Source organism: Salvelinus sp. IW2-2015, linkage group LG1 (genome assembly GCF_002910315.2).
Source record: "Salvelinus sp. IW2-2015 linkage group LG1, ASM291031v2, whole genome shotgun sequence".
NCBI lineage: Eukaryota > Metazoa > Chordata > Actinopteri > Salmoniformes > Salmonidae > Salvelinus > Salvelinus sp. IW2-2015.
Genome location: NC_036838.1, coordinates 44,760,485 through 44,774,770, shown reverse-complemented (window position 1 = coordinate 44,774,770; position 14,286 = coordinate 44,760,485). Strand labels below are relative to the sequence as shown.

Below are 14,286 nucleotides of genomic sequence, written 5' to 3'. Positions count from 1 at the left end.
GAGAATCCTATAGAATCCAATATGATTACTTTTTATTTCCAATTGTAGAAAAGTATTCTAATAGGATTCCAAAAGGAATCTGATAGAGGTGACGAGATTGAAAAAATCACGATTGAAAAAATCACTAATCCTATAGGATTTTTCACAAGGGCTGAAATGATGTGGAAACAATGTTGATTCAAGCCGTTTTTGCCCAGTGGGTAAGTTGATGTTCTGTGGTCCCCACAGGCCCATCCAAACATAATAAAGAGGAAGCACGTTAAATAACAATGAAATATATTTTTCCAGAAATATAAACTATAACCCACAAGTGAAAATATCAGAAATAAATTATACATTGCCTATTACAGTTTTTTTGGATTGCTTACACACTAAAATTATAAGTAGTACACTATTAGCAAAACCTTACACTCAAGAAGCAAAACATCAGCCCATATTTGCACAACTATAAGCACATTGTCAACCTCACACTTGTTGCAAAACTCTACACACAGTGATTTGCAAAACACTAAACACACTTAACATACATTACACACAAAAATCTATCATGAAGTCACGTCCTTGCAATACCAAAGCACTGACTGTCAAATTACCACACCGTCCAACCAATTGGTTCAACACAGTCATCAGGTGTGCAAACACTCGTTTGCTTAATTGTAGACACACCAATCAGGTGTATAAGCACTATAAAAAGCAGCAGGTGAGCTCATCGGTCTTCAAGCACAATGGAAAGAGTCAGAGAAAGAGTAAGACGAGGAGGAGGACGAGGAGGACGACGAGGAGAACGAGGAGGACGAGGAGGACGAGGAGGAGAACGAGGAGGAGGAGGAAGGGGAGGAAGAGGAAGAGAAAGAGGAAGACAAGAAGGTGCTCAAAGAGGACCGAATCTGACAAATGAGATCCGCGCAACACTGGTTGACCACGTTGTCAACCACGGCCTGACGCTGAGGGAGGCTGGACTGCGAGTACAGCCAAATCTAAGCCGATATACAGTGGCAAGTGTGATGAGAACATTTCGACTGGAAAATAGGTATTGTAAAAATATCATCATATCAAAAACATCTGCACGGTTTCAGTAACTGCTTACAGTACTGTATTCTATGCACTATCAGCACTTCTGTTACCTTTTCCTGTGAAATTACTGTACTATTGTATAACAATGCTATAACACTCAAGCAGCTCCAAGCTAACATTGTCAATAACCACGCCATTTTCAACGATATCCATCAGGTCTCAACATCAACACTGGCACGCATCCTAAAAAAAAAACATATTCAAATGAAGCAAATTTATCGAGTGCCTTTCGAGCGCAATTCCGAAAGGGTGAAACGACTGCGGCATGATTATGCAGAGGTATGTATTCACTTTAGCAGTGATCTTGCATACTGTCTCATAATCTTTTACTGTACTGTAATATGTATACTAGATCTACACTGAACTACACAATTTTGCCTGACACTGTTTTTCAGAGAGTTTTACGAATGGATGGAGAGGAGATCCAGCATGAGTTCATTCAGATGAGGCTGGGTTCAACCTGATGAGAACACGAAGGAGGGGAAGAAACATCATTGGCCACAGGGCTATAGTCAATGTCCCAGGGCAACGTCGGGGTAATATAACACTCTGTGCAGCCATTACACAGAATGGGGTCCTCCACCGCCATGCCCATATGGGCACTTACAACACAGCACTCATACTTACATTCTTGGACCAATTGCACAACATAACAGCAGCAAATCAAATCAAATATGCAATACATTGTTGTCTGGGACAATGTGTCTTTCCACCGCTCTGCTCTGGTTCAGAACTGGTTTCAGCAACATCCACATTTCACCGTCCTATATCTTCCACCATACTCTCCATTACTCAACCCCATAGAAGAGTTTTTCTCGGCATGGAGGTGGAATGTATATGATCTCCGTCTCCAGGCTGAGGTACCCCTCTTCCAAGCCATGGAGGAGGCCTGTGACCAGATGGAGGTAGCAGCAATGCAAGGATGGATTCGTCATTCAAGACGTTTCTTTCCAAGGTGTCTGCTAATGACAACATTGCCTGCGATGTTGATGAAATTCTCTGGCCAGATCCAGCTAGGCGAAGAGACAATGTCTAGTTATTTTTTTGAACTTACAATACGTAAAGTGATGTTTGGTTACAGTATTATGAATCTCCATGTCAACATTTTGGGCGTGTTGAGAAATAAATGAGTTTCTTCAGTCTGCAACATTGGTCTTGTGTAGTGTTGGTGAATTGACATTATATTTGTACTTTGTTGATAGTAGCCTACTCTAATCATAGGGAAGTAGAAGTGCTAAAAGTGTTTTAGGTTTATCACAGCAGAGTGTAACTCGTGCAAACAGAGTATAGTAATGTGAAACGTGTGTGTTTCATATGGTAACAAAGTGTGGTTTTTAAAAAGAAGTGTATAGTTTTTAACAAGAGTGTTTAATTTTGCAAAAGGATCTGTAGTGTTTTGCTAATTGGGTGTGTGGTTGTGGTAATTGTGTGTAGTGTTTTGAAAACACGGGCCCTGTTTTGAAAAACGTGCTTAAGCAATCAAAAAAAACTGTAATAACAAGATAGCATTTGGGAACAGAGAAGGAAGTGCAATCAGGGAGCTTTCCACTCCACCAGGTAGGCTAGCTGCCTTTGAGTTTAATATTATCAACAAAAAACGATAACAAAGAACTTGATTGCATAATAACTTTATAAGTTAGATAACAGAATCTACCCCAAACCCCAATGCCTACTTCCATTAACCATGCTATCTGAAATTAGTCAAGACCATCCTAAATGTTAACAAGCAGCTGTCCAAACTAGAACTCCACTAGGTAGCTGCGTGCCTTCATCAGACGTTTGAGCTTGTTCTGCAGTGCATCCCTCTTGCTGCCGATGTCGATGTCCTCTTTCAGCAGCTGCTCGATTTTGTCCTTCTCCTGCAGAGTCTGAAGCATCTCCCTCTGCAGCTGGGAAGCAGACTCCTGCAGCACCATGTAGCGGATTACCATGGGAATCTGATCAGCCAGACGCTGACTGGCAATCTGTCAAAGAAAAAAACGAGGAGGAGTGTATCAGCTCTTGGGCATGAGACAATAAACTTCCTTTAACAGTAGCCTACTGTAAATACTCCTGACTTACATGATAATAGGACTTGAGGTGCAGCATCATCTCCCGTAGGGTAGCATGGGTGTCAGTGCTGTTGACAGTACTCCTTACAGAGACATAAGAGAACCCTTTCTGACTCCCAAGAGAAAGGGGAGGATTTTTAACTAACTCTCCCTCCTCCAACTCTTCCTCCTCCCTCTTCCTCTTCCTCAGGCTATAGCTGTAGGTGCTATCCTGTGTGTACACTATCAGCTCCATCTTGAACTGAGTCCTCAACGTGGACTCAGCCGTAGACTCCTTCTCCTGCTTGATGGTTTCGATCTTAGTCTGAAGGCCAAAAAACGAGTTATTCAATGTGTTATCTCCGCATCTTGTTTAGGTTTAACTTGATGGCCAGCTGTGGCAATTTTAGTTTAGGTTTAAATCGTGACATGAATATGGAAAAGTATATAGAAACAGTTATGAAAACAGTTACCTTTGCTGTTTTCAGGAGGATAGGGAAACCTGTGAAGCTGTTCTGAGCCAGCAGTATGAACGCATTCCTAGCAGCATCTAGAAAAGGGAAGAAACACCACTGTGATACATACAGATGTAGGATCTTAATTTGATCACTCTTTTGTTGCTAAGAATTTTCCTGCACAGCAGGAAATGCAGATGAGCTTCATGATTTACATAAATTCACTGAAAACACACAATAACACAAGGTTATATTAACGGTATTGCACACATAATTGTTTATTTGTATTGTTTGTATATTGTTGTATTTAACATTCCTGTGACTGTCCTTGTTTATCAGTGTATGACTATTTTGTTACTTGTCATATTATGTGTTTCTTGTGGACCCCAGGAAGAGTAGCTGCTGCTTCTGCAAAAGCTAATGGAGATCCAAATAAACAAATAGGCATTTTGCATGTAGCCTAATTTTGGCCGGCTAATAGCCTAACCACCAATCAAGCAACATTATGGACTAAACGTTAAAATCCTGTTGCTGCAGGAACATTTTGCTGCGACAATACTGGTCAAACTAAGATCTGACATCGGTAGGACTCAAAACTACTACCAAACTCAAAGATAGACTACATTCTTGGGTGGGAAAATTTAAATCATTTTGGTGTCTTTATAGTTGAATCAAACCCAATGACTGGGTTTCAGGATAAGTAAATATATATATATATATATATATATATATATATATATATCTCTTTTAAAGATCTATGTACTCAATACTATACCTGATATCTCTTTCAGCTTCTTGACTGCTGGTTCCTCCAGTTGTTTGATCTGATCCTTCACAATCACCTCAAAGGTCTTGTAGTTGATGAACCCTGGGAGCTCCCTTCCACGGTACCGCTTCTCATAATCAGCCACTTCTTTTTCAATCTTCTTATTAACTGCAATATGAGGCATCCACATTATCCTGTTGCTTAACCTAAACGTGTGAGTGTAAGCATTCAATGTCATTTTAGATTCACAAGAAAGATGCTATGAGGCTACATTATTTTTATACATCTTAGTGCAGTATGTTAACAATCTACAACCTTGATATGATATTTTGTTTGTCTTGAAATATCTGGGCACTACATTTGACATTTTGATGATGGATGATGCAGGAAAAGAAAACATATTGACATAAATGGCAAATCTCGGTTACCAAACTTCCTGACCCAGTATTTATGGCCAATGTTTGATTGGTGTATGAGAATTGTGTACTCACAGTTCTTTCCAGAGCGATCCAGGTGTGCCTTCCATTTCCCGAACTCTGTTCTGAGTGTGGAGAAGACATTGATGTCTCCACTTTTCAGCTCCTCCCCAGTGCTCAGGTTAATGGCATCCTGGGTGAACAAAGTCACTTTCTGCCACACGGAAAGAGGAAGTATCACGTGTCAGTGTATCCTAAGAATGAGGGACTTTGATTGCTTTGAGCTTCAGGGACTCACATCGATCAGAAAATACAGCCGTTCTTTTGGGTCTTCAGGGGGTCCGGTACCACATTTCTCCAGAGCGGTGCGTGTCTCCTCCAGCTTTTCCTCAATCTGCTCTTTTAGACGAGGCATGGATTTCTAAACACAAAGAAAGACATTCAAACAAGGCATATAACAATACACCGTGCAAATAATCACTGTATATTCACATAAAGCCAGAGAGGTACAGGGACATCATAATGTAATTAAAAATCCTACACAAAACATGTTTGTGTATCAGTTTTTTTCATTCATCCACAATCCAACTGGGTACTCGAAAACAACAAGAGACCATTAATTAAAAAACAAAGGTATAGTATAATGTGCAGCAAATGTAATGGAAGAGGAATTCACCTCGATATGTTTCACTAGTTCAATAGTTAATTTCTCCGCCAGTTTAGGGATGGTGGCATGCCCCTCATCATAAAGTGTGCTACATAAAGGAAAGAGAAAATGTGAAAACACAATGCAAACCTTTCAGAGAATGTTGATGCATTTGTCAGACAATAAGACAACAACAATAACACAGATCTGAAAATGATAGGGGAGACAGCCTAACAACTCAGACACACCGGTAGGATTGTCAGACGTTTTCCGTCCGACAATACTTAGCAACTCTGAACAGAATGTCGAAGTCAATCTCTTTTGTGCTCACACAGCAATGACCTTGAAGTCATTAGCCAGTCAGAATTGTTCAAATAACTCAAACCAGAAGGAGGCAGTAGTGTTGCTTGGCAATGCATGTCTGTGTGTGTTGCTTTATGGTCTAGTCCAGGTATTCCCAAACTGGGGTACGCGCAATGCCGTTGGGGGTACGCCAAATAAAAATTATTGATAAAAAAAAAAAAAACTATTCTTCACATTTTTAAACAGTCCATTTATTTTTTCCAACAGGTTTTTTTCTCGCCTGAGTAGCCTCGTTTCACTGCCAAAAATTTAATTCAACCATCTAGTAAAACATCTAGTTTAACTTTGTTAAAGCAAGGCCCTGAACTCTCGTGTCTATTCTGCACAATGCAATGATATGAGCAGCGACCATGTAACGCTTTTACAACATACATAAGTGCGCTGGTTATCAAAGACAAAGTATTGACATGTTTTTTTTTATTGAGAGACGAGCTTAAAGTTTTCTTTACTGACCGCTTGCATGATGACGAGTTTCTCACACGACTGGCCTATCTGGGTGATTTTTCTCGCCTGAATGATCTGAATCTAGGATTACAGGGACTCTCCACAACTATATTCAATGTGCGGGACAAAATTGAGGCTATGATTAAGAAGTTGTAGCTCTTCTCTGTCTGCATTAACAAGGACAACACACAGGTCTTTCCATCATTGTATGATCTTTTGTGTGCAAATGAACTCAAGCTTACGGACAATGTAAAATGTGATATAGAGAAACACCTGAGTGAGTTGGGTGCGCAATTACGCAGGTACTTTCCCAAAACGGATGACACAAACAACTGGATTCATTATCCCTTTCATGCCCTGTCTCCAGTCTACTTACCGATACGTGAACAAGAGAGCCTCATCGAAATTTCAACATGCGGTTTTGTGAAAATTTAATTTAATCAGAAGCCACTGCCAGATTTCTGGATTGGGCTGCGCTCAGAGTATCCTGCCTTGGCAAATCATGCTGTTAAGACACTGATGCCCTTTGCAACCACATACCTATGTGAGAGTGGATTCTTGGCCCTCACTAGCATGAAATCTAAATAGAGGCACAGACTGTGTGTGGAAAATGATTTAAGACTGAGACTCTCTCCAATACAACCCAACATTGCAGAGTTATGTGTATCCTTTCAAGCACACCCTTCTCATTAACCTGTAGTGAGTTATTCACAATTTTCGATGAACAAATAAGGTTTTATATGTAAGATGGTTAAATAAAGAGCAAATGTGCCCTGGTCCTATAAGAGCTCTTTGTCACTTCCCACAAGCCGGGTTGTGACAAAAACTCACTCATTCTTATGTTTAATAAATGTATCATATAGTGTGTGTCTGGCAGGCTTACAATGATGGCAAAAAACAACATTTGAGAGTGCGCTGACTCTGGTGCTAGAGGGGGTATGCAGCTGGAGGTTGAATGTTTGAAGGGGTACAGGACTATACACAGTTTGGGAACCACTGGTCTGGTCAATAGCTAGCTGCACTAATGTTGCTATTGTTGTAGAAAGCCCTTGTTGATACTAGCCAGATGGCACCAGCTAGATAACAAGCTAGCAATATTTTAATTCACTCTCCATAATTGCATACTGCCCATAGATACATTTTTAGCTACCTGGCTAACGATAGCTAAATAGTTAGCATGATTCGCTAGCTACCTGTTGTGCTAGCTAGGTAAAGTAATGACACTGCATTGATACTCGGCATCCAGCTACAGGCAGCTGCTTCATGGAAACATATCCATTGTGATTTAACTATAATGTTACTGGCTATAGTGGCCAGATAGCTAGCTTGGTAAAGCATTTAGTGTTGTGCGCATTGTGCTGCACTTATTACCACTCCCTTCATTTCATATGAGGTGTGTGTGACTGCCTTGCTCAGTTAGGAAGCTAACTAATAAGCTAGTGCGCATGATCAAACCTAAAAAAAAAAACATATTCAAGCACAAAACTCCTTTGTTTTGTGCTTGAAGAACAATTCTCATGAAAAGGGTGGATGAGACTGGAAAAAGTGCCCTATTTTTTATTTTTTCTTGTCACTCCCCCCACAAAAATTATAGCAGTTTTGAAACTGCAGTAAAAGTGCAGTAACTGCAGTCGACTTTAGTATTTTGGACGCAGTCGTTACAGAATAACTGCAGTGTACTGCACTGTAACTGCAGCTACACTTCAAAATTACTGCAGTAAAAAAAACTGGGTTATTTTGAACGCAGTATTTGCAGCATACTGCAGTTAAACTGCACTGACTGCAATCATTCTTCGTAAGGGTCCAGTCGCCTCCCCCACGTGGAGGTCCATGCTCTCTGTTTGGCTCAAAGTAAAGTTGTCGGCCACTGCTGAGCATTGCAATTCTACAAGTAGAAACTGCAGTTTCATCGGTACCAGGTCGGTACACAGCTGGTACGTATTTTATTCTAGCAAGAGAAGGAACGGCCTCATACTGTGATAAGTACCTATCGGCAGTCTATAGGGTCTCAGATTCTCAGTGTGTTTCATGCTTAAGATGGTCTGGCTCGTTGGATGGAATCTTTTGTAAATCTTGTTATCTTGTGGGGTAAAGAGCAATAATTGGCCGCAGAATGTTCTTGACTAATTGTCAGCCCTCTGTGTACCAGACTTAAAGCACACTTCAACCCAGAGGACCAACCTGAGATGAGCGTGCTCTTTGAAGAAAGCTTTTTCCCTCTCTGTGGCCTCGGTCAGTGAAACTTGCTCCATGATCTCCTTCTGGCCCCTGCACTTGACTATCATGTAGCCCTTAGTCAGGGGGATAACCTCATTATGAACTATGTCCACCACAGTCCCTTCTGTGCCTTTGTCTACCAGGTCAGGCTTGGTCAGGATGCCTGTTCAATGGGAAACACACACAAGTCTCACTCATTAAAGTCAACACAAGTCCACATGGTTTATAATCACCATTACACAAGAGCTTGCTTCATAATAGTTGAGTAAATAATAAAGGGTGGAATACCTAATGTCCTTCCACCTTGAGGGTCCACCTCCTGTGCCATCTTCAAAGCCTCTGTGGTTGCAATGTCAACGTTGCATGGCACAACCACTAAGTTGATTGTTTCTTGCTTCGTGATGAACTTCCGTATCAGTCTCTTAATCTGGAAATGCCAAAGATTATTATACTGTACATAACGTGTGGTGGGGGGGATACGTGTCATTTTGGCTTCTGCTCTAAAACTGGGGTGACAAATGAACAGTGGTTCCCCACTAACATTGGGGGTGGGGTGGAAGGGTGTACCTGTTCCCCAATGTTCTCAGGTTGACCCTTGACAGCTACCCGGGCGATGCCTGGCAAGTCGATGAGTGTGAGGTCTGGGACATTAGGAGAGCCAATCTCCAAGCTGATGAGGTCATCACTGATACCCACCCCCACACCTGCCATTTCATCCTGCGCTGGAGGGGGGAACAAGAATACAGGTGCCTTAGAAATAGTTAACTGTACCAACAGTTAATGATATTTTTAATGGTTTTAGGTATACATGAAAATAATATGTTAGTGAAGAATAGTGACTCAGTTTAGACACTTGAGGTAATGAAAGTGGGTCAATGACAGTGACCACACCCACCTTTCCGAATTTTCTTCTCCACATCAGAGGGGTCCTCAATCTCCTCCTCGCGGTCATGGTAGCTGATTTTTCCGTGCCATTCCTCTCCTTCTTTCTTCCTCTTCATCTTCAGCTCGAGAGGGCATCGTGTTACAATACCTGTCAGGGTTGACAGGGGAGGAGTTAGAGAGTGTAAAAGAGATTAAAGAAACTGCAAGAAACCCAGAGAAAAACAGCCCATATACATCAACCTGTCAGAGAGTTCATTGGAAGAAGAGGAGTGAGAGAGAGAAGAAAAAAGAGATAAGAATATCAACTTACAGTGCCTTCGGAAAGTATTCAGACCCCTTGAATTTTTCCACATGTTGATAAGTTACAGCCTTATACTAAAATGAATTAAATAAATAAAAATGTCCTCAGAAATCTACACACAATAACCCAAATGACAAAGCGAAAACAGGTTTTTAGAAATGTTTGCAAATGCATTAAAAATAAAAAAACAGAAATACCGTATTTACATAAGTATTCAGACCCTTTGCTATGAGGCTCGAAAGTGAGCTCAGGTTCATCCTGTTTCCATTGATCATCCTTGAGATGTTTCTACAATGTGATTGGAGTCCACCTGTGGTAAATTTGATTGATTGGACATGATTTGGAAAGGCACACACCTGTCTATATAAGGTCCCACAGTTGACAGTGCATGTCAGAGCAAAAACCAAACCATCAGGTTGAAGGAATTGTCCGTAGAGCTTCAAGACTGTATTGTGTTGTAGGCACAGAAATGGGGAAGGTTACAAAAAATGTCTGAGCATTGAAGGTCCCCAAGAACACAGCGGCTTCCATCATTCTTAAATGGAAGAAGTTTGGAACCACCAAGACTCTTCCTAGAGCTGGCCGCCCGGGCCAAACTGAGCAATCGGGGGAGAAGGGCCCCCGATCAGGCCTTTATGGTAGAGTGGCCATAAGGAAGCCACTCCTCAGTAAGGCACATGACAGCACTCTTGGAGTTTGCCAAAAGGCACCTACAGACTCTCAGACCAAGATAAAAAAGATTATCTGGCCTGACGAAACCAAGATTGAACTCTTTGGCCTGAATGCAAAGCGTCACGTCTGGAGGAAACCTGGCACCATCCCCAAGGTGAAGCATGGTGGTGGCAGCATCATGCTGTGAGGATGTTTTTCAGCGGTAGGGACTGGGAGACTAGTCAGGATCAAGGCAAAGATGAATGGGACAAAATACAGAGAGATCCTTGATGAAAACCTGCTCCAGAGCACTCAGGACCTCAGACTGGGGAGAAGGTTCACCTTCCAACAGGACAATGACCCTAAGCACACAGCCAAGACAATGTGGCTTCGGGACAAATCCCTGAATGATGTTGAGTGGCCCAGCCAGAGCCCAGACTTGAACCTGATCGAACATTTTTGGAGAGACCTGAAAATAGCTGTGCAGCGACACTCCCCATCCAACTTGACAGAGCTTGAGAGGATCTGCCGAGAAGAATAGGAGAAACTCCCCAAATACAGGTGTGGCAAACATGTAGCATTATACCCAAGAAGACTCGAGGCTGTAATCACTGCCAAAGGTGCTTCAACCAAGTACTGAGTAAAGGGTCTGGATACTTATGTAAATGTGATACTTCAGTTTTTATTGTTAATAAATGAGCAAACATTTATAAAAACCTGTTTTTGCTTTGTCATTATGGGGTAATGTGTGTAGATTGATGAGGGGAAAAAACAATTTAATCAATTTTATAATATGGCTGTAATCTAACAAAATGTGGAAAAAGTCTAGGGGTCTGAATACTTTCCAAAGGCACTGTACATATCAACTATAACATCAGAAACTAAACATAGAAACTAGCAAACACAATTGCATGTTATAGATGGCAGATTTAATGCACAAAAATACAGTGATGAGATCCTGTATCTGTGACCAACAGATGCATATCTTTATTCCTAGTCATGTGAAATCCATAGATTTGGACCGAATTAATTTATTTCAATTGACTGATTTCCTCATTTGAACTGTAACTCAGTAAAATCCATTAAATTGTTGCGTTTATATTTTTGTTCAGTAAAGTTGATTGCAACATACTGGCCGAGTACTCATATTATTTATTGGATTACCTGCCATTTAGGGGCCTACTTTCCCACTGCCCTCATCTCACCTGTTTCATCAGAATCTAAGTAACGTTTATTCGCCAAGTGCATTCACATGGGGCGGTAGGGTAGCCTAGTGGTTAGAGTGTTGGAGGTTGCTAGATCAAATCCCCGAGCTGACAAGGTAAAACAAATCTGTCTTCTGCCCCTGAACAAGGTAGTTAACCCACTGTGCCTTGACCATCATTGAAATTAAGAATTTGTTCTTAACTGACTTGCCTAGTTAAATAAAGGTACAAAAAAATAAACATGTACCTACCAGGAGTTTGACATGATGAAGCCACAATAAACACATAATTTACACTATCAACATGTACACTACGTAGAAAAACAACAACTACAGGCACTGTTAACACTATAAACTACACGATAAATTATGCACATACAGAATGTTCATGAATTATCACTCACCGCTCCCCCTTGGCAAAGCCACCCCAGATAGCGCCTCCAGCACAGAGCTCTTCCCTGAACTCTGGTCCCCTATAACGGCGATAGCTGGCAGCGCAAGGTCTTTCTCCACACCAAGAGAGCGTAGAGAGTCGATGAGGTCAATACTTGGACGCACCTTCTCCTCATAATGTTGGTTCAGTGTATAATTCATGATTTGCGATAAAAAACGGTTAATACACTGCAACTGCAACTGACTACACTGCAACTGACTACTGGCTTGACAGGTTCTGTAGAAAGAGTAATCCCTGGGAAACGATTCTTAACCATAATAGAGTTTCACTTTCATTTCTTCAACACCGAAGTAACCTGAGTGTTTCATCTCACGCGATTTTACATACATTTTTCAAATTTTCAAATTTCAATAGCTAAACCATCCTGAGGCCAGAAAGTAATTAATTGACTTGCAGCCTGTAATTGTTGATGTGAAATATTAAGTATGTCTTAAACTGTAAACCACGGACAAAGAGGCAGAGACTCAACAATATGCAGATTAACATCATGCACACAGCGATAGATTTATGAGTATAGCATTTCTGAGCAATAGGAAAGGTCACATTTTGTTTGTGTGTGTGCACGCGTGAGTTTACCATGTGTCTTATTGTTATTGGTTCAACATTTTATAAGCATATTCTCTAATAGACAGGTCGGAACCAACATGGCTGAATTCCTCCTCCGGGCAGTGAAGAGACCTGACGCCTCTGGGGGTGCAGGTGTAGAGGGACTTCGAACTGATGCTAAAGTATGCACCGGACAGATGCGGGAGTCTAGGACGGTGTTGTGACTTTACTTTCATTAATCTGATTACTTTTATTTATTTAATCCACTAACTACATTTAATTACTACCCAATTAAATTAATAATGTAAAAATTCATTAGGATTTGGGGCACCACGGAAGAAGTTGGTATAGAGAGTTACCATCTCCCGAATTAAACTCTATAAGGTCTTTACTCATTTCATCTATAAAGTCATCTTATTAATCATTACCTCTTATCAAATCATAATTCTACACAAATACACACAAATTGGTAGAATTATTTATTTACTAGTGTAAGAAATTGTAATAGATACTGGCAACTTGTTTTAACAACTTCTCAACACAAGCTATACTTGACACAACATGCACCCATCCCCCTCTATACCCCCACACTTCGTACCCTTAATGATAATAACCACAGACCCACACACACTCCCCTCCCCCATGAACAGGCCCCTGCTAAAACAAAACGCACACGCATTCTGCTCAAGGTTGAGACTCTAAGACAAAGAACTATGTTAATAGCCAATGGAACGTCGACATCAGGCCCGAACAGGACTACCCACGACCCAGATCGACCAATCAGAAGGCCAGACTACCAGATTCAACCTACGTCATTTACTGCATATATAATCTGCACAATATGTTTAGGGCCTCTTTTCCGACGATTCCATACGAGTCAGACAGAACGGGGCCGTGCAGCACGCTTTGCTAAGATATCTTTACATTGAATAAACTGTCTTACTAAATACCGATCCACCCTGTCCAGCGTCTTGACTTGGTCTCATTTCGCTAGTAACGTATCATCAACACTAGCTAACTAAATAATAACACAGAATAAACATACACCCTTTACATGAGACAAAGATCGCTAGTGGACTGACAAAATATGATGGCTTATTACACAGAGATGGAGAGGAGAGAAAAAGAGAGAGACAGAGAAAAAGGGACACATTCTATAACTATTCTCCCATTCACCATATACTTTGCACACAAACCACCGCCCGTTTGGAATAAGAGACCATGAATGTATTTACTTGTGAAATGCCTTCATTCGTCGTTTATCTCGGTCGGAACCAAGCCTTCTCGGAAAGTTGTTGGCCTTCTAGCTATATGGCTCTGATTGTCCAAAAGGGGTTCCCCTTTCCCGTCTTCTTCTGTTGGTCACTCTGGAAGATAACCAGCCATGTTACTGGTTCCCATTGGTGATGAGCGTAGTAGGATAGTCTCACTTAGACTCGATTTTCTCGATATCTGACTTATGACAGCTAATCAGCTGTACCAGTGATTGTCTGAGGTGAGCTTCTCGCCTCTTCCTGCTTGTGTTGTTATTCAGGATTCGGACCACGATGTACAGATCTCTCTGGTCCAATGGAAGGTGAGTTAATTTCTTCACCTCCTGTTGAGGTTCAAAGCGTCAACCAATCCAAACGTGCAGCTCTCTGCCTCACGTTTCCTGGTCTTAAGGTTGATGCCTTTATGCACTCTTGGTCAAAAGGGGCGTTCCGACCTCACTCGGGGCATGGCTACTTAATGTGTAAAGGATATGATTAGAAGTGATCTCTTATGACTCCTAAAATCACATTCATATCTTAACAAAAATACCTCCTTCATTTACCATATCCTATGCCCGACA

The 14,286-nt window shown here is 41.3% G+C and overlaps 1 protein-coding gene across 3 annotated transcripts; it reads right to left on the bottom strand.

The window, feature by feature from the left end:
* Window positions 1-2,632: 2,632 nt before the first annotated feature.
* Window positions 2,633-13,770, bottom strand: LOC111968289 (interferon-induced GTP-binding protein Mx2). 3 transcript variants are annotated; one of them, XM_070445134.1, is made up of 12 exons: window positions 13,688-13,770; window positions 9,307-9,444; window positions 8,979-9,133; window positions 8,700-8,838; window positions 8,376-8,574; window positions 5,418-5,496; window positions 5,040-5,162; window positions 4,817-4,955; window positions 4,335-4,493; window positions 3,578-3,654; window positions 3,136-3,429; window positions 2,633-3,038 (listed from the first exon to the last, which is right to left on the bottom strand). In XM_070445134.1, exons 2-12 carry the CDS (start codon window positions 9,410-9,412, stop codon window positions 2,814-2,816), a joined length of 1,695 nt encoding a protein of 564 aa, XP_070301235.1. In that variant the 5' UTR covers window positions 9,413-9,444; window positions 13,688-13,770; the 3' UTR covers window positions 2,633-2,813. The 3 variants fall into 3 exon arrangements, with proteins under 3 accessions (XP_070301235.1, XP_023849593.1, XP_023849594.1); XM_023993825.2 differs by lacking the exon at window positions 13,688-13,770 and adding an exon at window positions 11,857-12,122; XM_023993826.2 differs by lacking the exon at window positions 13,688-13,770 and adding an exon at window positions 11,857-12,104 and having other exon boundaries at window positions 8,979-9,128.
* Window positions 13,771-14,286: the final 516 nt, after the last annotated feature.

Excerpts from the sequence above, each read along its gene's own strand:
- LOC111968289 (XM_023993825.2), bottom strand. The coding sequence starts at position 12,046 with ATGAATTATACACTGAACCAACATTATGAGGAGAAGGTGCGTCCAAGT. Across the intron at positions 9,445-11,856 it reads GGCTTTGCCAAGGGGGAGCG|GTATTGTAACACGATGCCCT; the intron begins GTGAGTGATAAT and ends CAACCCTGACAG. Across the intron at positions 5,163-5,417 it reads AACTAGTGAAACATATCGAG|AAATCCATGCCTCGTCTAAA; the intron begins GTGAATTCCTCT and ends CTTTGTGTTTAG.